At 36.5% G+C, this 22134-nt stretch overlaps 1 protein-coding gene across 4 annotated transcripts in view; it reads right to left on the reverse strand.

Moving 5' to 3' along the window:
- Positions 1-22134, reverse strand: part of CEP350 (centrosomal protein 350) — a 139927-nt gene that overhangs the window by 14715 nt on the left and 103078 nt on the right. For all 4 annotated transcript variants that reach the window (XM_027086155.1, XM_027086157.1, XM_027086154.1 and 1 more), the window contains 6 exons: positions 17447-17607; positions 14472-14608; positions 11401-11483; positions 8389-10391; positions 7122-7529; positions 6875-7021 (listed from right to left, as the gene is read on the reverse strand). In XM_027086155.1, the coding sequence (XP_026941956.1) occupies positions 6875-7021; positions 7122-7529; positions 8389-10391; positions 11401-11483; positions 14472-14608; positions 17447-17607 (2939 nt within the window). The remainder of the gene's footprint in view (positions 1-6874; positions 7022-7121; positions 7530-8388; positions 10392-11400; positions 11484-14471; positions 14609-17446; positions 17608-22134) is intronic.

The following is a 22134-nucleotide window of genomic DNA, read 5'->3' on the forward strand; positions in this document are numbered from 1 at the left end:
ATGATGGCCATTCTGACTGGTGTAAGATGATACTTCATTGTAGTTTTGATTTGCATTTCTCTAATGACTAATGATGTTGAGCATTCTTTCATGTGTTTGTTGGCAGTCTGTATATCTTCTTTGGAGAAATGTCTATTTAGGTCTTCTGCCCATTTTGGGATTGGGTTGTTTGTTTTTTGTTATTGAGCTGAATGAGCTGCTTGTAAATTTTGGAGATTAATCCTTTGTCAGTTGCTTCATTTGCAAATATTTTCTCCCATTCTGAGGGTTGTCTTTTAGTCTTGTTTATGATTTCCTTTGCTGTGCAAAAGCTTTGAAGTTTCATTAAGTCCCATTTGTTTATTTTTGTTTTTATTTCCATTTCTCTAGGAGGTGGGTCAAAAAGGATCTTGCTGTGATTTATGTCATAGAGTGTTCTGCCTATGTTTTCCTCTAAGAGTTTGATAGTTTCTGGCCTTACATTTGGGTCTTTAATCATTTTGAGCTTATTTTTGTGTATGGTGTTAGGGAGTGATCTAATCTCATACTTTTACATGTACCTGTCCAGTTTTCCCAGTACCACTTATTGAAGAGGCTGTCCTTGTTCCACTGTACATTCCTGCCTCCTTTATCAAAGATAAGGTGACCATAGGTGCGTGGGTTTATCTCTGGGCTTTCTATCCTATTCCATTGATCTATATTTCTGTTTTTGTGCCAGTACCATACTGTCTTGATTACTGTAGCTTTGTTGTATAGTCTGAAGTCAGGGAGGCTGATTCCTCTAGCTCTGTTTTTCAGTCTCAAGATTGTTTTGGCTATTCGGGGTCTTTTGTGTTTCCATACAAATTGTGAAATTTTTTGTTCTACTTCTGTGAAAAATGCCAGTGGTAGTTTGATAGGGATTGCATTGAATCTGTAGATTGCTTTGGGTAGTAGAGTCATTTTCACAGTGTTGATTCTTCCAATCTAAGGACATGGTATATCTCTCCATCTATTTGTATCATCCTTAATTTCTTTCATCAGTGTCTTATAATTTTCTGTATACAGGTCTTTTGTCTCCTTAGGTAGGTTTATTATGAGATATTTTATTCTTTTTGTTGCAACGGTAAATGGGAGTGTTTTCTTGATTTCACTTTCAGATTTCTCATCATTAGTGTATAGAAATGCCAGAGATTTCTGTGCATTAATTTTGTATCTGCTACTTTACCGAATTCATTGATTAGCTCTAGTAGTTTTCTGGTAGCATCTTTAGGATTCTCTATGTATAGCATCATGTCATCTGCAAACAGTGACAGCTTCACTTCTTCTTTTCCGATTTGGATTCCTTTTATTTCCTTTTCTTCTCTGATTGCTGTGTCTAAAACTTCCGAAACTATGTTGAATAAGAGTGGTGAGAGTGGGCAACCTTGTCTTGCTCCTGATCTTAGTGGAAATGCTTTCAGTTTTTCACCATTGAGGACGATGTTGGCTGTGGGTTTGTCATATATGGCCTTTATTATGTTGAGGAAAGTTCTCTCTATGCCTACTTTCTGGAGGGTTTTTATCATAAATGGGTGTTGAATTTTGTCAAAAGCTTTCTCTGCATCTATTGAGATGACCATATGGTTTTTCTCCTTCAATTTGTTAATATGGTGTATCACACTGATTGATTTGCGTATATTGAAGAATCCTTGCATTCCTGGAATAAACCCCACTTGATCATGGTGTATGATCCTTTTAATGTGCTGCTGGATTCTGTTTGCTAGTATTCTGTAGAGGATTTTTGCATCTATGTTCATCAGTGATATTGGCCTGTAGTTTTCTTTCTTTGTGACATCCTTGTCTGGTTTTGGTATCAAGGTGATGGTGGCCTCGTAGAATGAGTTTGGGAATGTTCCTCCCTCTGCTATATTTTGGAAGAGTTTGAGAAGGATAGGTGATAGCTCTTCTCTAAATGTTTGATAGAATTCGCCTGTGAAGCCATCTGGTCCTGGGCTTTTGTTTCTTGGAAGATTTTTAATCATAGTTTCAATTTCAGTGCTTGTGATTGGTCTGTTCATATTTTCTATTTCTTCCTGATTCAGCCTTGGCACGTTGTGCATTTCTAACAATTTGTCCATTTCTTCCAGGTTGTCCATTTTATTGGCATAGAGTTGCTTGTAGTAATCCCTCATGATCTTTTGTATTTCTGCAGTGTCAGCTGTTACTTCTCCTTTTTCATTTCTAATTCTATAGAGTCTTCTCCCTTTTCTTGATGAGTCTGGCTAATGGTTTATCAATTTTGTTTATCTTCTCAAAGAACCAGCTTTTAGTTTTATTGTTCTTTGCTATCGTTTCCTTCATTTCTTTTTCATTTATTTCTGATCTGACCTTTATGATTTCTTTCCTTCTGCTAACTTTGGGGGTTTTTTGTTCTTTTTTCTCTAATTGCTTTGGGTGTAAGGTTAGGTTGTTTATTTGAGATGTTTCTTGTTTCTTGAGGTAGGATTGTATTTCTATAAACTTCCCTCTTAGAACTGCTTTTGCTACATCCCATAGGTTTGGGGTCGTCATGTATCCATTGTCATTTGTTTCTAGGTATTTTTTGATTTCCTCTTTGATTTCTTCAGTCATCACTTCGTTATTAAGTAGTGTATTGCTTAGCCTCCATGTGTTTGTATTTTTTACAGGTCTTTTCCTGTAATTGATATCTAGTCTCACAGCATTGTGGTCGGAAAAGATACTTGATACAATTTCAATTTTCTTAAATTTACCAAGGCTTGATTTGTGACCCAAGATATGATCTATCCTGGAGAATGTTCCATGAGCACTTGAGAAAAATGTGTATTCTGTTGTTTTTGGATGGAATGTCCTATAAGTGTCAATTAAGTCCATCTTGTTTAATGTATCATTTAAAGCTTGTGTTTCCTTATTTATTTTCATTTTGGATGATCTGTCCATTGGTGAAAGTGGGGTGTTAAAGTCCCCTACTATGAGTGTGTTACTGTCAATTTCCTCTTTTATGGCTATTAGTATTTGCCTTATGTATTGAGGTGCTCCTATGTTGGGTGCATACATATTTACAATTGTTATATCTTCTTCTTGAATCGATCCCTTGATCATTATGTAGTGTCCTTCTTTGTTCTTCTAATAGTCTTTATTTTAAAGTCTATTTTGTCTGATATGAGAATTGCTACTCCCGCTTCCTTTTGGTTTCCATTTGCATGGAATATCTTTCTCCATCCCCTCATTTTCAGTCTGTATGTGTCCCTAGGTCTGAAGTGGGTCTCTTGTAGACAGCATATATAGGGGTCTTGTTTTTGTATCCATTCAGCCACTTTGTGTTTTTAGGTGGGAGCATTTAATCCATTTACATTTAAGGTAATTATCGATATGTATGTTCCTATTCCCATTTTCTTAATTGTTTTGGGTTTGTTATTGTAGATTTTTTCCTTCTCTTGTGTTTCTTGTCTAGAGAAGATCCTTTAGCATTTGTTGTAAAGCTGGTTTGGTGGTGCTGAACTCTCTCAGCTTTTGCTTGTCTGTAAAGGTTTTAATTTCTCCACCAAATCTGAGTGAGATCCTTGCTGGGTAGAGTAATTTTGGGTGTAGGTTTTTCTCCTTCATCACTTTAAATATGTCCTGCCAGTCCTTTCTAGCTTGCAGAGTTTCTGCTGAAAGATCAGCTGTTAACCTTATGGGAATTCCCTTGTGTGTTATTTGTTGTTTTTCTGTTGGTGCTTTTAATATGTTTTCTTTGTATTTAATTTTTGACAGTTTGATTAATATGTGTCTTGGCGTATTTCTCCTTGGATTTATCCTGTATGGGACTCTGTGTGCTTCCTGGACTTGATTAACTATTTCCTTTCTCATATTAGGGAAGTTTTCAACTATAATCTCTTCAAATATTTTCTCAGTCCCTTTCTTTTTCTCTTCTTCTTCTGGAACCCCTATAATTCGAATGTTGGTGCGTTTAATGTTGTCCCAGAGGTCTCTGAGACTGTCCTCAGCTCTTTTCATTCTTTTTTCTTTATTCTGCTCTGCAGTAGTTATTTCCACTATTTTATCTTCCAGGTCACTTATCCATACTTCTGTCTCAGTTATTCTGCTATTGATCCCTTCTAGAGTATTTTTAATTTCATTTATTGTGTTGTACATTGTTGCTTGTTTCATCTTTAGTTCTTCTAGGTCCTTGTTAAATGTTTCTTGCATTTTTTCTATTCTATTTCCAAGATTTTGGATCATCTTTACTATCATTATTCTGAATTCTTTTTCAGGTAGACTGCCTATTTCCTCTTCATTTGTTGGGTCTGGTGGGTTTTTATCTTGCTCTTTCATCTGCTGTGTGTTTTCCTGTTTTCTCATTTTGCTTATCTTACTGTGTTTGGGGTCTCCTTTGTGCAGGGTTCATAGTTCCCGTTGTTTTTGGTGTCTGTCCCCAGTGGCTAAAGTTGGTTCAGTGGGTTGTGTAGGCTTCCTGGTGGAGGGGACTAGTGCCTGTGTTTTGGTGGATGAGGCTGGATCTTGTCTTTCTGGTGGGCAGGTCCACGTCTGGTGGTGTGTTTCAGGGTGTCTGTGGACTTATTATGATTTTAGGCAGCCTCTCTGCTAATGGGTGGGGTTGTGTTCCTGTCTTGCTAGTTGTTTGGCATAGGGTGTCCAGCACTGTGGCTTGCTGGTCGCTGAGTGAAGCTGGGTGTTGGTGTTGAGATGGAGATCTCTGGGAGATTTTTGCCGTCTGATATTACATGGAGCTGGGAGGTCTCTTGTGGACCAGTGTCCTGAAGTTGGCTCTCCCACCTCAGTGGCACAGCACTGACTCCTGGCTGCAGCTCCAAGAGCCTTCATCCACACGGCTTAGAATAAAGGGGAGAAAAAGTAGAAAGAAAGAAAGAAAGAAAGAGGATAAAATAAAATAAAGTAAGGTAAAATAAAATAAGGTTATTAAAATAAAAAAATAATTATTAAGAAAAAAAGTTTTTTTAAAAAGTAAAACAAAAAAACGGACGGATAGAACCCTAGGACAAATGGCGAAAGCAAAGCTATACAGACAAAATCTCACACAGAAGTATACACATACACACTCACAAAAAGAGGAAAAGGGGAAAAAATAAATCTTGCTCTCAAAGTCCACCTCCTCAATTTGGGATGATTCGTTGTCTATTCAGGTATTCCACAGATGCAGGGTACATCAAGTTGATTGTGGAGCTTTAATCCGATGCTTCTGAGGCTGCTGGGAGAGATTTCCCTTTCTCTTCTTTGTTCACAGAGCTCCCGGGGTTCAGCTTTGGATTTGGCCCCACCTCTGCGTGTAGGTCACTGGAGGGTGTCTGTTCTTCGCTCAGGACGGGGTTAAAGGAGCTGCTGATTTGGGGGCTCTGGCTCACTCAGGCCGGCGGGAGGGAGGGGTACGGAGTGCTGGGCAAGCCTGTGGCAGCAGAGGCCAGCGTGACGTTGCACCAGCCTGAGGCACGCCGTGCGTTCTCCCAGGGAAGTTGTCCCTGGATCCCAGGACCCTGGCAGTGGCGGGCTGCACAGGCTCCCCGGAAGTGGGGTATGGATAGTGACCTGTGCTCGCACACAGGCTTCTTGGTGGTGGCAGCAGCAGCCTTAGAGTCTCATGCCCGTCTCTGTGGTCTGTGCTGTTAGCCGCGGCCTGCGCCCGTCTCTGGAGCTCCTTTAAGCAGCGCTCTTAATCCCCTCTCCTCGTGCACCAGGAAACAAAGAGGGAAGAAGAAGTCTCTTGCATCTTCGGCAGGTCCAGACTTTTCCCCGGACTCCCTCCCAGCTAGCCGTGGTGCACTAGCCCCTTCAGGCTGTGTTCACGCCGCCAGTCCTCTCCCTGCGCTCCGACCGAAGCCCGTGCCTCAGCTCCCAGCCCCGCCTGCCCCTGCTTGAGCTGACAAGCCTCTCGGGCTGGTCGGCACCGATCCTCTGTGCGGGAATCTCTCCGCTTTGGCCTCCGCACCCCTGTGGCTGCGCTCTCCTCCTCGGCTCCAAAGCTCCCCCCTATCCGCCACCCACAGTCTCCACCCGCGAAGTGCTTTCCTAGTGTGTGTGGAAACCTTTCTTCCTTCACAGCTCCCTCCCACTGGTGCAGGTCCCGTCCCTATTCTTTTGTCTCTGTTTATTCTTTTTTCTTTTGCCCTACCCAGGTATGTGGGGAGTTTCTTGCCTTTTGGAAGGTCTGAGGTCTTCTGCCAGCGTTCAGTAGGTGTTCTGTAGGAGTTGTTCCACATGTAGATGTATTTCTGATGTATCTGTGGGGAGGAACGTGATCTCCACATCTTACTCTTCCGCCATCTTTCCCCCTCTCTCCACCAATGTGATTTTAAAGTTGGTTTGCTGAGAGTCCTTGTAGCTTAATCTTTTCTTAATCTTTTCTTAAGGGCACTTAATCTTTTCAGGGGCTTCTCAGACAACAAGCAATACTTTTTGTATATCACATTACTCTCCCACATATTTCAAAACTACGTAACCAATCTGAAACCTCCAAAATCAAAGATGGAAAGTTAACATCTACGTGTCTAGGGTTGGCATGTTTGATATATGACATGTTTTCATGTACTTTTAGAATATTATATCTATCTCTAAGTCATTAAAAACTCACCTAAAACTCCTATGAATTGCAATAATTTATCTCCCTGAATATTTGCTGATTTTTTTCTTAAATATTATAATATATATATATATATATATATCTGTTCTGCAAAAAGTTGAGGATTTGGGATTCCCTCTCACCCTCATCCCTCTACTGCTCATGGACTGAACGAATCAACAAATATTTACTGAATACCTACTATGGGACAGGCCTTGAGGACAGAATGGTGAATAATATAGAAGATAATAATAATAATACTTGCTTTTACGATATTTACAGATCTGTACAAATGAAGAGCAAATCAAGAAAGGAGATACTCTACACTTTTCAGTTTACCTTGATTTCATCAAGGTTATTTGGATTTTTCACTCGTCGGAAATAACTAGAGTTGATTCTACATGGCTTCATCCAGACAGGCTGATTCAAGTTGGGATCCTCGGCAAATATTTCTTCAAAAATCTCTTTTGTTAAATCAAAAACCGCCTTGATAGAGAAAAATAAACAAATTAAAATGGCTAAGAATCCAAATTTCAGACAACAGAGAGAAGTTTAAAAATTAGAATTATCCTTCCATGTTACATACCTGTTTGTACACCCTTTTACTAGTGCTTTCTATATCTAGACCCTTACTGGCACAGCCAAGCAGTTTTGTAGGAATACTGATGCTGTGAAGATCATGACCTAATTCTTTCCAATTCCAAAGTTCTTCTGCTGCATTGTGTACAAGAATTTCTACTTCCTCCGCAGTATGTGGGACTGCCAATAATGTTTCACATGGCTTTTGTAGAGCTCCCTTAGGTTCTGCCATTAGAGGTACAATTGTTTCTTCTGCCTTATTCTTTTGTATCTTGTGAGAAGAGCTCAAACCAAAGTCTTCATCAAACCAGTCTTGATCATCTCCTAACACGCTCAGGAACTCCCGGCTAATCTCAAGTTCAGCAAGTCTCTTAGCAAGCTCTTCCTGCCCACTGGCACCGAATACTGGACTCTCCTACAGAAATGGAACCATTCAAACAGAGCACCATTTAGTAACCTCAGATCACTTAACAAGTTTGGGCTTTTTTTTTAAAGACAAAGCAAATATATTATTTGTATATTCACTATTTCTCTGTAAATAAGCAAGTAGAAACGATATGGTGGTTACTAATGAACAATTTAAGAAAAAACTATCCTGCTTCCTGTAATTCTGCTCACATAAGCCTTACAACTGATTTTAATAAAATGTTTATTGATCATTTTTTCCTTTTTGTATCATCATTATTCTGTTTCTGAAGAACTGTTTTGCTTCTGAGATATGGAAATGAGATATAAAATTCTCACCTTTGGTGATTATCTAGCTCAAGTTACTCAAATTCATTACTGCTGTTCAATTGTCCATGGGCAACCTAAATAAGTTGATGGTCTGAGTATATGTCATAATGGATACATTTCAGTTTTACCAGAGTCAACATCACAACTGGTAATTTCTGCAAGGCAACTATGACTGAGTAGATATGTGAACAAATAATTTCATAGCCAAAAAAGAACTGGGTTGAGAACCAATGGAAATCTCCACGGAATAAATTTATTCAGTGAATCCAGAAAGAAATCTAATCTGTGGACAGTATACAGGGGTTTTCAACCCAGCATAAACCTGCCAGTGTTTATGACAACTCTATAGTGACCACTCATGACATAATAGAGGACAATTATACTTCAGACAGAAAAACAGCTACATGGCCTTTACAAACTACTGAAGTGATCTTTGTTTAACAAATAACACATCACCAAAAAACCTATCAGGAGCTACAGAATTAAAATGTACTATAAAGGCAAGGTTAATTGACATTTTCTCTAGACAAAATACTTACAGGTCTAGGACACATATCTGGTGAGGAAATCTCTTCTTTCTCATCTTCCGATTCAGACCTTAAGAAGCAACCTGGAACACTTGGTGACTGTTCCTCAAGATTCTGGGATAGGCCTTGGGGTGGTACTTTCTTTTGATCATCAACAAGAAGCTCTTGATTGCTAAGCTGGATTTTCTCATTCCTAGCTTTTTTGATTTGTTGTAGTTGATTGACTGTGTCCTTCACAAAGACTTTTAGTAAACTATCTGTCAGTAAGCTGACTGTTTCTAGTTGTTCCTTTGACTTTTTTTCCTCACTTGGTGGTGACCTCAGCTGGGCTTCCAATTGGTTCTTTTCTCTTGCTAAAAGGTCCAGAAGTGGGGTAGAAAGCTTTTCTGAAACTTCTGGATATAGGTTCTCTTGCTTTTCGGTAAACTGCTGTTGCTTCCTTAATTCTTCAGAAAAGGTATTACCTAAAGCATTGTCTTCTACAGCAGTGGAAACCTTTTCCGTGGCACCAGAAACAAGGTCTTTGTTTTCCTTTGAAGAAATCAGTGAATCCACTGAATTCTGCTGGTGAATATGGGCTTCAAGTACTCCAGAAATGTCCTGTATATTGTCTGTTTCTATTTTAAGGCTTCTATCAACTGAGGCTTCTGTGTCATGCATACTAGGTTGAGATTCCTTATAAAAACACTCAATCGCATCCTTTTCTCTGTCAAACTTGGGACCCTCTGTATCTTTTTGTTCTTGATTATAGTATTGATATTGTTCATCTGAATAAGAGTCTTCATCTTCATTTATGTCTACATAGTCATCAAAGTTTTCTGAAATGTGAGATATTTTTTGAGGAGGAGCAAAAATCCCATGCTTCTCTTTGCACACAAAGTATACAATGCCATCATATGTTCCACTGTTATTTCCTTCAGGTTTATCCAACTCCACTCCAGCCCAAAATCCTTTAGCAAAACTAGTCACACCTTTGAATCGAAGAGTTCCTGGCTGAACATTGCCAATCAACACCCTATCACCGATGTGGAAATCAAGTAACTCATCTGCAAGAGAAGCTGAAGCTAAGGAAGGGGATTCAGTAAGTCTCTGTTCATGCTCTACATCACTGCGCTCCTTACTTTTCATAAGCTCAGTGGGGGACTTGAGTTCTAATAGCCTTTCAGAATGGACACTGCTATGAATAGAAAGGCTTTTCTCACTGAGGCACTCACTGATTTCATCATCACTATCAAAGCTAGTGGCTCTACTTCTAGAGATCCTTGTTGCCTGTGACTTCTCTCTGCAAGACTGAGAGTCTTTCCTGAGTGACAACAAAGATGTCACCTCAAAGTCATCTTTGTACAATTCAGCTGAAATGTCTTTCTTGAAAGAAGATACTTCAAAATCTTCAGAGTATGATATCTCTTTACATGCAAAAAGATGTTCTGACCAAGATGAGTCTCTGCCCTTTATATTCTTTTGTACGTGAGTGTCTTTTTCTGATTGGATGTTTGCACTATGACCCATATCTTGATCTGACTGTCTCTCTTCTGACTCTTTTTTATGAAGATTTTCAATGGCTAATCTAACTAAGTCTTTCTGAACACTTATAGAATCTAAAGAAAGATCTTTCCTTGAAAGAATTTCAGATGAATCTCCCTGTTCCAGGTCTAGTTTCAGGAAGACATCAGGCTTCCTAGATTGTTTAGAATAGGCATCTTCAATTGCACTCTCCTCCAATTTTGCATATTCTACTTCGTGTATTTCTGATTTTTGACTAGATTCTTTTTCAACCTTGGCATCTGACACATCAAGAATTCTATTAGAGGCAGTTAATTCTTTGAGAAGAGGTAATGAAGGGACATTTTCTAGAGAATCTCCAGAGTCTGCTCTGGTTCTCCTTGATGATCTGAGAATTGGAGAAGAAGTCTGAAAGTGCTCTTCTGTTCGACTGTCCAATTCAATCATTCTCTTTGCATATGCAGATAAAGACCTTTCTGACACTGATCTCTCAGAACCTGCCAATGCAGCATCTTAAAGGGAAAAAAAAGATCACATCAAAATTATCTAATTCAATTTCTGGAACCAAAGTTTAAATAAAAGCTAAATATTGGTGAGAAAAAGCTCTGGTCAATAAATAGGACCTGTTTTACAGGTTACAGTATAAGGTAAGTTTTTCCTTTAAGAGAATATACTGTACCAACAATAAACAGAACATTTAAAAAATGACTGAAAATTTAAAGTTTGGTATAATTTTTTAAGTGTTGTCAACTTACAAAGTAAAGAAAAATGGATCAAAGTTTATGGAAATGTTAATCCTCAAATCATGCAAAAACAGAATTGTATGATGGATATTACATATATTCTTCGAAAACAAAAGCAATGAAGGAAGGACAAATGCAGGGACTTCAACTAACCTCTTGAATGTGAAAAAGGAAAAAAAATCAATTATTTCTGCAACTATAGCACTTTAAGAGCTAAAATTGCAAAATAAGAAGAAAATAAGGTTTGATGAACTAACAAACCACGAATTACAAGTTTTAAATTCAAATCTCTGTTTTGTCATTGTTACTAGGTAGGCTTTTTCATGTCTCAGTTTTATTTCCTCATTGAATTACACTTTATTTTCAATAGTTCTTATCTTTCTTTGGATTAAATTGAAAAAAAATGTATGTAACTACTACACTGAGAAACAGCATAGGCTGAAAATATATATAATCAGATACAAAATCTGATTAAGGGAGAATTTAGATGATGATACACTCACAGCCATTTTGGATTAATGTCTTTATGCCTCAGTTTTCATCAGTTATTGGGACAATAAAGACTGATTCACATAACTTAGGCATAACCAACAAATCACTTTAAAATAGTAACTTAAAATAACTTAAAATAAAAGTAAAAGTAACTTAAAATATTAAATAATCTATTATCTTTAAGAAATTCACTTTTTAACCAAAAAGCTGCAGAGGTGGAATTTTGTAACTTGTATAATCTTTAGTCTATGTAGATACTATGTGATTATTTTTTCTAGTTACATACCAACATGTTCAGCAATAGACTCCAGGGATCCTCTGGAACGTTCTGACTCTGTCAGTGATTTCCAATTCTTTGCTGTTTCAGATCTAAAGTAAAAAAATTAATAAACAGAAATAAATGTATTGCTGATACTGTAATAACTGGTAACAAAAAGCAGTCAATTCTTAGACAACTGCTTCTTTTTTCTTCTTCGCAGGAAGTATTCCAACCTTTGCCACTTCCACCAAGTCTATTTGTGGCCTTCATCACACTCAGTAGATGATCTTGCCTCTTTTAATGAGAGAAACAGAGGCCATCAGCATGACCCTTCTTATCTTCAACCTTTTTACCTACAAATTTATCTATATTCACAGCCATCCCAACTGCCTTTCCTCCTGTCTGCAAGGAAGAAAAAGGTGTATCTCTCACACTTGTTCAAACTTCTTTCTGCCCCAAATCCCATACATTTCCACAGCCTCATTGATGGTACTCTTCAACTGTCCATTCTTTTTCCTACAATCTTTAGTCCTTCAATCTGGTGACTTTTTCCCCCTCAGCTTATATGCATGCCTCAAGCCTCAAAAAAATCCCACCACCCCCACCCCGATCTTTTTTTTCCCTTGTTTTTTAAAGTTTTTATTTTATATTGGACTGTAGTTGACTTACAATGTTGTGTTAGTTTCAGGTATACAGCAAAGTGATTCAGTTATACATATATCTATTCTTTTTAAAATTCTTTTCCCATTTAGGTTGTTAAAGAATACTGAGCAGACTTTTCCCCCTCAATTCTTTATTCCTCCACCTGGTGCTACTGTCCTCTTTCATGCTTTAAGTTGACATTCACAATCTTCATTTTCTTGCTTTCTTTTTATTTGCTAAGTCATAATATTTGGCTTCTACTCCTACTTCTTTATAACCCCCTTAAATGTTGCTATTTTATCATATTTAGTACTTGGCTCCCTTTTATTCTCTCTGAATTTGCAGACCTTTTTCACCCAAATGTTCACCCAAATGTTGTTATATTTATAGCTTCAACCACCATCTATATGCTGATCACCCCAAATTAAAAAGCTAACATCTTTCCTGGATAATTCCACTTAGATGAACTACAGGTACCTCAAAATTAACATTTTAAAACCAAAATCATAAGACTCCCACCGAAGAACACCTAATTTTCCATTTAGGTTAGTGGAACTTTGACCCAACAAACTACTATTTAAGAGAAACACGGGAGCCATCCAGCTTCTTCCTGCTTCCCTATCTAGCACTTTAATTTGTAAAGTATACTTCTTAAAAATTCCTAAAAATCGATCTCCTATTCTCTATTCTTATTACAGTGCATTATCTGAGGGCTGGCTTAGACTACTGTTATCCCTGCTTCTAAACTTACCCCTTCCTATCTTTCCTTCATATTGTAGTCAGAAAGATTTCTCTAAACAGAAATCTGATTCTACCATTCTCTGGTTAATAAAACTATAAAACCATTCAATGGATTGTAGAAATTAAAATAAAACTTATGTATAATGTAATATAAAGGAAAAATGTATAAGTAACAAAATTACACACAAAATCTAAGCATAAAAAATCCTAGATGGGGCTTCCCTGGTGGCGCAGTAGTTGAGAGTTCGCCTGCTGATGCAGGGGACACGGGTTCATGCCCCAGTCTGGGAAGATCCCACATGCCGCGGAGCGGCTAGGCCCGTGAGCCATGGCCGCTGAGCCTGTGCGTCCGGAGCCTGTGCTCCGCAACGGGAGAGGCCACAACAGTGAGAGGTCCGCGTAACGCAAAAAAAAAAAAAAAAAAAATCCTAGATGGAAATATATCTAATTGTTGACATTTGTTGTTTTGGGATAGTTAGGTATGATACGATTTAAACTTTTATCTTTTTACCACTTCCCTCAATATTCTAGTAGCAATAATAATAACAACTAATACATAGTGCTAATTGTGTGCTAGGCCCTGTTCTACGTTAAGTCTTTTAACTCTCATAACAAGTTTATTACTCAGGTGTTGGTATAGGGATCTAAATCCCTATTACAAAATTGAAACACAGACAGGTTAAATAACTTGCCCCAAATTAAAAAGCTAGCTGGTACTGGAGTCAGGATTCAAACCCAGGTAATGCTAAATTAATTGTAATGAGCCTCTATAACATTTCTAAAAAACATTTCTAAAATATTTCTAAAAAATATCCTAAAATATGCTTTTAAAAGAAATTTAACAGCGTCACATCTTCTAAAAAAGTAAATTAGAAACTACTAAGAATGCGTGAGTACAAGGTTATCACAATTTGTTTTTTATTTTTCCAGTCTCTTCTCCTAACTCCAGCTACATCCTATGATGTTCAGCTTCCATGATATGCCAAGCTCTCTGTTGCTTCTGGTCACTCATGAGTGCCCTTCTCTCTGAAATATCCCCTATTTCTCAGTCCCACTTACCTATATAACCTCTACTCACTCAAAATTTAGTTTAAATATTACTACCTGACTTTCTTATATGCCATATTATATATTCTAATAGTGCTACTTTGTATCTTCTGTATTTGTATTCACTGATTGCATAATATTCTATCCCTGGAAAGAACCATCATTTACTGGGCTATTCACCAGTTCTGGACATAAAGGCTGCTTCCAGTGTTTATGTTATAAACATAATATAAAAGATGTTATTATAAACATATTCATGTAAATAGATATTTTTGATAGCCCATATTTTCTCAAGCTAGATTTTCAGAAGTGGAATTACTGAGTCAAAAGTTACAGATTGTTTTTGACTTTTGAAACATTGCCAAATTGTTTTCCAAAACAACTATACCAACCTACAATGCTATAATAGCAATGCTGGAGAGTACTATTTTTACAGCTCCCATCAGATTTCAGGATTCAAAATATATTTTAAAATCTGTATCTTATTATAAATTCTATTTGTGATTATATCATAAATAACAAATTTACTTTAGTGAAACTGAAAATATAAACCAATATTTTCACTTCTACAATTTCACAGTTACCTAAAAGATAGCTTCTACTTAAAACCTTTCCTTATTCCTTTCTCAAACAAGGCAGAATATAGGTTAGTTATCAAAAATTTCTACCTGTGTAGTGGAAGGGGCTTGATCTTGGGTTTTTCAGAAGCTGAGGAGAGCGTTTTAATCTGAGGCTTGGCTGTTGGTGATGTTTCCAAATCTCGGCTAAGCTCGGCTTCAGTTTTCTTAATGAATTCATCATATGACTAAGTTTAGAAAAATCAAAGGAGTCACTACACAGAATTTTTTAAACTATCTTAAATTATAAAATAGTATATTTTATGGTAAAATATTCAAACCGTAAAAAAGATATAAAATTCTTTCTCCCTGCATCAGTATTATTTCCCAGAGTTCTAAAATCAGTTACTTGTATAGCCTTCTTGAAATAGTCTATGTATAAGCAAGCTGTATAATTGTAATACTAATATCAATTAGGAAATGACAGTCTCAGTCTACAGAAGTTTAATACTTTTGAAGCAATAGTTCAGGCCGTGCCACATTAAAAAACTTCTTTAGCTAATTATATAATTATTCTTTAAAGGATGCCTTAATACATTCCTGTTATTTTTAAGAAGTTTAGCCTTTACACTAAGTTTCAATGGCAGTAAGCTTCTTAAGGGGTGAGCACTTCAGGAATACAAATTTCAAGGAGAGAGAAGGGAGTGGTTGGGAGTATGATAATATAGAATTGCAAAAATATTTCTTAGTCATTAGCCATTCTGTAAACAAAACTTCACTAATTTGTAATTCTAACTTGAATGAAATCTAAGGGAAGCCCTCCTTCTATTAGAAAAACCTCCTCAGTTTTCTAGCCTAAAATTAATCCCTACTTTTACTTCTCTCACATTTAAGACCACAGCTGTTTTGCTCAACACGATATGTCCAGTACCTATTCACAGTGTCTGGCTCAAAGAAGGCTGAGTGAATGAGCAGATGGATGTTTGTCAACTGCTGCAGTTCCCTAAAACTTAGGCTAACATCACTATTTTTATAACTATCACCGTCTATGTTACCTTCCTCTGAACTGTCAATGTTTTGATAAACACTGGTATTAAACATATACTACAGCTAGATGATTTGGCTAGCTAGGTATACATAAGGACAATGATTTCTCAGATCTGAAAGCTATACTTATATGAGTGTAGTTCATTTATTAAATATGTGATCAAATAAAATCCAAAAGGTTTTTTTCGTATGAACTGCTATGTATTATATATTTCTCTATCATATACTATAATTGTAAAATCTAAATACAGAACTTTCTTTTGCCTTTATTTAAACCGTTTAATAGAATGTTGAATGAGATGGATCTTTTGTATCCTTCTCTAGATATCCTTCCGGGTGACATACCTATTAATGAACTTTTTGGGCAATGCCATTCAATCTAACAGTATTTCATTTAGCTTTCAATGGCTCCACATGACCTATAGCAGTACTTTTAAATCCTGGGCCCCACCCTAGACCAATTAAATCAAAATCTCTGGAAGTGAGCCTGGATATTTGTATTTTTCAAAAAAGCTCCTCAGTTAATTCTAATGTATAGTCAGGTTGAACGCTACAGACCTATACAGGATGAAGTCCAAACTTATCAGTCTGGTTTCTAAGGCCCTGAACATGATCTTTATTTTTAAATTTTGTTCCTCACTACTTTCCAACATGAACTTCTCAGCATGGCCACTGAATCTTAACCACTTTTTCTTACTTCTAAACATATGTGCAAGTTACAATTCCCATTCCCATCTCTGTATTGTGTGCCTGTGTAAACGTCTATCTTCTCCAGATCTGTTAGCAGGTCTATTTTCTATGTGGAAGATAATGTAGTGTAACAGCAGGGGCACAGAATTTGGAATTCGAGCTAGATTAAAATCCTAGTTTTAACACATGTGAGCTGTGTGTCTCTGGATATCATTAATCTCACTAAAACTTAGTTTCCTCATCTGTAAAAGAGGGATAGTAATATCTACACCTTGTTACTTTGAGGATAAAATGAAAAATACGTGTAAAGTAATTAGCTGAGTTTCCAGCACATAAATATGCACCTGATTAATTAATGTAGGAGGACACATGTTTGGTGTTACCACACAAGGATGATTAAAAGAACAGAAATTCTGGCTAAGCATAACAAAGAGCTTTCTAACACTTAGAGCACCTCGAGTCCAACCGATGAAACCAACTGCCTTGAAAATCTGAAATTTGCTATTACTGGAAGTGTCTGGATAGAAGCTGAATGATCAGGTCAGGCCATGAGAAGGGATTCTTATGATGAGCAGGAAGTTCAGACCGGTTCTATAATGAATGTGGTGTTTAGGAACACTAGGCTGGCAGAATGCATGTAAGCTATAGGGAAGCGACCAGAGGCAGGGACATTTAAGAGGCTATGTAGACAACAGAGGCAAGAGGACATAAGGGCCCCAAATAGCTTGATGGCAGTAGGAACGGAAAGGGACAAGCAAGAAGATTTATGAAAAAAGTACCAATGGGATCTGGTGACTGAATGGATGGGAGAAAACAGAATGAGGAAGACATAAAAACTAGGTTTCCAGACTGGGGTAGGATCAGGGAAGGTTGCTAGGTTAAGGAAAGTCAAGTTTAGAGTTATTATTTAGGAGCCATTCAAACAGTACAAAGAGTCGTACTAATAAGTCGTGTGGCATGAAACACCACTCCGCTTTAAAAAAAAAAAAGGCAGTAACAGTTCCAACAGCGAGGATTATTTATCTAACGGTTCTTTGCTTTAGAGGACGCGGATATCAATTTTTCTTTCATAGGCCTAATCTTTCTTCTTTAGAAAAAAAACTTATTTTAATACTTTTACTATTTACTTTAATACCTGATATTATAATATTTAACATTTTAATTTAATATTTAATTTAATCTTTCAAGCAAGAGTTTGTTCAGATTTTTTTTTAAAGTTAGGTTAAAATGTGGTACAAAATTAATATTGAAAAATTCTAATCCATTACTTTATTAACAACACTAAAAACATTTCAGGGTTCACATTTATATTAGCCTTGAAATTAAACCCCTTTCTTCTTATTTCTAACCTCCAATTGTTTGATTAGACTGGCTTCTTGGGCTTTCAGTCTTTCCTTTTGCCTTTTTTTCTGTTCCTTCTTCAGTTGGTCCACAACTGATTTTCTTTTCCGCAGCTCATCCTTCAGGGCTCTGATCCTACCTTCAATGTCACTCTGGTCAGATGTAGTTTCTAAAAGAGATACAGAATCTTTTTATTTAACTTAAAAATAAAGTTAACTCAGTAACTATTAATAAAAAGCACCAATGTAAAGTCAATCTAACATTTAAAATTTGAGCTTCAGAAAAAAATTATTAGTGATTTGCATCCTTTCTTTTCCCCTAAATCTCTATGGGGAGGGTGGGTGTCTTCCTATCTGTTTTCACTTTCTAATTGCACTATTTGAAACTGCAAATAAATCTCAAGGTACCCTGTTCTTGATAAGATAAGCAGCTGGAAGTTGAAAAACTTTTGGTTAGTAAACTTTGGACATTCTGCAAGGATTTAGTTCCTGGTGACAAGACAGCCATATTTAACTGTAATTCCTCTTGGTTATTAATAGTAGTTTGATAGTTTTTAAGTCATATTAAAATCAAAGTGAAATTTTAACATTTTAAATTGATTGTGAGTCATCAGCTGATGTCTTAACATCACATAAAAGGAGAGAGAAAAATTATAAAGAAATATACTCTGCAGTAAGCTTTCTTTGGAAGTTCTTAAAATATTTAAAATAACTGAAATGAAACTAGTTAAATCTTATTTTCTTCCCAACAATTCAGACACATATATACACACAAAGTAGATGTCCAGTCATAGCAAAATCATGAAAAAGACATTTCATTGTAAGTGTCATGCATATCTTATAAAAATAAGTATCATTTAAAAACACTGTTTATTTCACTACACATGGAAATTACATAGAAAAAAAAAAAAAGACTGTTCCTCACACCTCCTCCCTGAATCACACAATGGTGTCATTTAATGAGTGAGACATTTAATAGTCTTATAAGAGAAATACTATTGTATACAAATCTGAAGACTCAGATGTACATTACAACATTATATCATAAACAATCAGGTTTTTTCAAGCACTTCAGATTAAACTGCATAGAACTAGTCACAGAATTTATTTTAAAAAGATAATAGTCTTTTTTTGCAATGTGATCTAAATATCTGGATTACAAATAATGACATCTAAGTTCCTGCCACTTTTATGTCCTAACTTAAGGTATACTAGGAAGTTATATCCATCTTATACCAGTAGTCGCATCAGACTGAGCCCTTAGCATGGGCAAAGTTTACTACTTAGTGATCAACACTCATAAAATGAAGTAACAATAAAGGCCATTTTCAACTCAGGATCTATTACTAGTAATCGGTAAGGTGTTTGACACTTACCAATTTCTAGAATTGATGTGAAAATTAAATAAGGTATATAAAGCATGTAGCACAGTACCTGGACGACTATTACAGCTCAGTAAATGGTGGTAGTACTAGCACACATAAAACAAACATTTTTATGTAGCCATATTTTATGTAACATATTTTTTGGTTTAAAACTAAAAAAGGTTGTAGAGATGAGATATCAACTGAATATCCTGCTCATGCTTTCTTTTAATTTCTGAAGAAAATAATCAATTGGTTTCAGGGTTAAAAGACTGAACCTTAGCGGTAAGCTTTACAGTGATTTAACTGATGATTCTAGTACAATAATTGGGGGTAGGACTGTAGGCTGGGCAAAAAATTATAATCTTTCTAAAATGAAGTATAAACCCATATCTTTGCATCTTCTACAGCTGTGTATTCTTTTAACTGTGTATTCTTTATGTGCTTCCAAAACTTGAGATGTTACTTTGATAAAATTTTATAGGAGACTACTACACTCCCACAGACTTAGTTTCAACTCTGCCCCCAAAAAGTTTATTTTAAATGAATATATTTTAAAAATTGGATATGTCAACAGTGATTTTTTAAAATAAAAATATCTTTATCATCTATGATTGTGAAGATTTAATAGCAGATGATGAGAAACTTCAAGTTTTAGATGAAAGACCTTGGGAAATGTTTTTATTTTTAAGTACTAAAGAAACGAAAATCCTACAAATGAAGGGTAGAGATTAAGTAAAAGTCTATGAGAGTGAATGGGAATACATTTTATATATGCCCAAATCTAGTATTACAACAGTGTTTATCATCAGTAACATCTAAGAGAATCTCTATAATTTTTTTTTTTTAATCCAAGAGACTTTCTAGATGAATGCATTGTCTTTATGAAATTCTCTCCTACAGGGTTTTTTGGAAGGTGAGGGGACAGGGGAAGTGGCAGGTAAATGATACTTCAGTTTGTTGAAACACATCAAGACAGAATAAGCAGATGGACAGAATAACTCAATCAAAAATTAAGTTCGGGGGCTTCCCTGGTGGTGCAGTGGTTGAGAGTCCGCCTGCCGATGCAGGGGACATGGGTTCGTGCCCCGGTCTGGGAAGATCCCACATGCCGCGGAGCGGCTGGGCCTGTGAGCCATGGCCGCTGAGCCTGTGCGTCTGGAGCCTGTGCTCCGCAACGGGAGAGGCCACAACAGTGAAAGGCCCGTGTACCGCAAAAAAAAAAGAAAAAAAAAAATTAAGTTTGATTATCTGACACATGCTGACTGTATTAATTTGGTTTATAACAAACTCTCCATCACTTAAGTGAGAAAGGTATTATATAACTCCACTACATTAAAATTTACCACTTCCATAAATACTGCATATAAATGATGTCATCATGAATAGGTAGATGGCATTATAGTTGAAAAATCTCAGAGCTGTTTTTCTAAAGCTGTTCTTGCTTAAATATGTTTTACCAATAAAACAGTATCTTATAAATATTATCATTAATCCTTGTTGCATAACTCATGCAAGGATGGTTAAGATATTATTTTCCATTGCTACAGATAGAAAAGATTATCTAATATGGGAAGGAAACTTAAAGAGAGTCATCAGTATGTAATAGAGCCATGATGAGAATCCATATTTCCAAGTATCAAGTTTATGTCCACTGACATATTATTCTACTGGCAGTAACTTTTCACCAGAGTACATGAAAGCAAATATATAAAAATGCTAATCACTTGCAACAGATAAATATGACAGGGACTTCCCTGGTGGTCCAGTGGTAAAGAATCTGCCTTGCAATGCAGGGAACGTGGGTTCAATCCCTGGTCAGGGAACTAAGATCCCACATGCCGCGGGGCAACTAAGCTGTGTGCCACAACTACTGAGCTCACGCGCCTCAACTAGAGCCCGCATGCTGCCAACTACAGAGCCTACACGCTCTTTAACCCGTGCGCCACAACTAGAGAAGAGAAAACCTGCATGCCACAACTAGAGAGAAACCTGCACACCACAACTAGAGAGAAGCCCACGCACCACAATGAAGATACCCCATGTCTCAACAAAGATCCCCCATGTCTCAACAAAGATCCCGCGTGCTGCAACTAAGACCTGACACACCCCAAAATAAATACAATAAACAATAAATAAATCTTAAAAAAAACCAATTTAAATATGACAGACAACATTCTTCAACTTTAATTACTGGCTTGATCCAGTAATTCCATTTCTAAGAATTTATTCCTACTGAAATATTCAACAGGGATCTATATAAATGAAGATGTTCATTACAGCATTATTTGAAATATTGAAAATTTTGAGAAAACCTACATGACTATCACTAGGGAAATGGTTAAATAAATTATGGTATACCTACCCTTTGAAATATTATGCAGTTATTCAAAGAATAAAGGAGATCTATAAATATGGGCATGGGGAAAAATCCATGATTTATTACTGTTTAAAACATTGAAAACAAAGGGGGTACAGAATAGAATCAAAGATCAAAAAATGAATAGTATTTTTCACTTTTCCTTTACTAAATGTCTACTCTCAAAAGAAAACTGAAAATGAACTCAAAAGACATACACTCAACATGGTATTAATCTCTCTCAGAATCCTACATAAACCAAGTATTGTCTGTCTAGATATGCCTCCCACGATCAATGCCTTGAATCAAGTCTTCTAGAGTAAAGGCTGTTTATTCTTTCGTAATCTATATGCCACAGAGATTTACAGTATGATAGAGGTTATGGGAAAACAGATAATGCTCCCCACTGCCATGTGCAGTCTCTTCTCTACTTTTCCTCCCTTTAGTCTTATGCTACCCTGCTCTACCACCTCCTATTTCTCCTCACGGTCATCATTAAATCATTCAAGAAACATTTAATAAATACCTACTATGTGCAATGCAAAGTACCTGCTAGGGCCTGCTGCTACAACTGTTAAAACATAGGACTTTCCTTTGCAGAAGTCTATATTCTAGTAGGGGAAACCTGCTGTGTAAAGTTTGATTACAATTTATGTGTTGCCTGGTATAACAAGTTGAAGAGCAGAGCACTATGGGAACACATAAGCAGTCAGTGCCTGACACACACCAAAAATTCAAAGAATGTGTGATGAATAAATGACTATTAACATCCAAGAATATAACAATTTATCATATTGGTGTAATTAGGGATATAATTATCAATGAAAAGCAAAGAATTATGCCATTTAGTCTTGGCAAGAAAAAAGTCTTTACAAATGAAACAAAGAATAACATTTTACCAGCCATACAGTTAGACAAAGCTTATTAAAGAGGAATTCAAATATAGTGCAAAGAAAACTAACTCCTCCTTGTTA

This window comes from Aethalodelphis obliquidens, unplaced genomic scaffold (assembly GCF_003676395.1).
Source record: "Aethalodelphis obliquidens isolate GAN/ISIS:26980383/991018 unplaced genomic scaffold, ASM367639v1 scaffold55, whole genome shotgun sequence".
Lineage (NCBI taxonomy): Eukaryota > Metazoa > Chordata > Mammalia > Artiodactyla > Delphinidae > Aethalodelphis > Aethalodelphis obliquidens.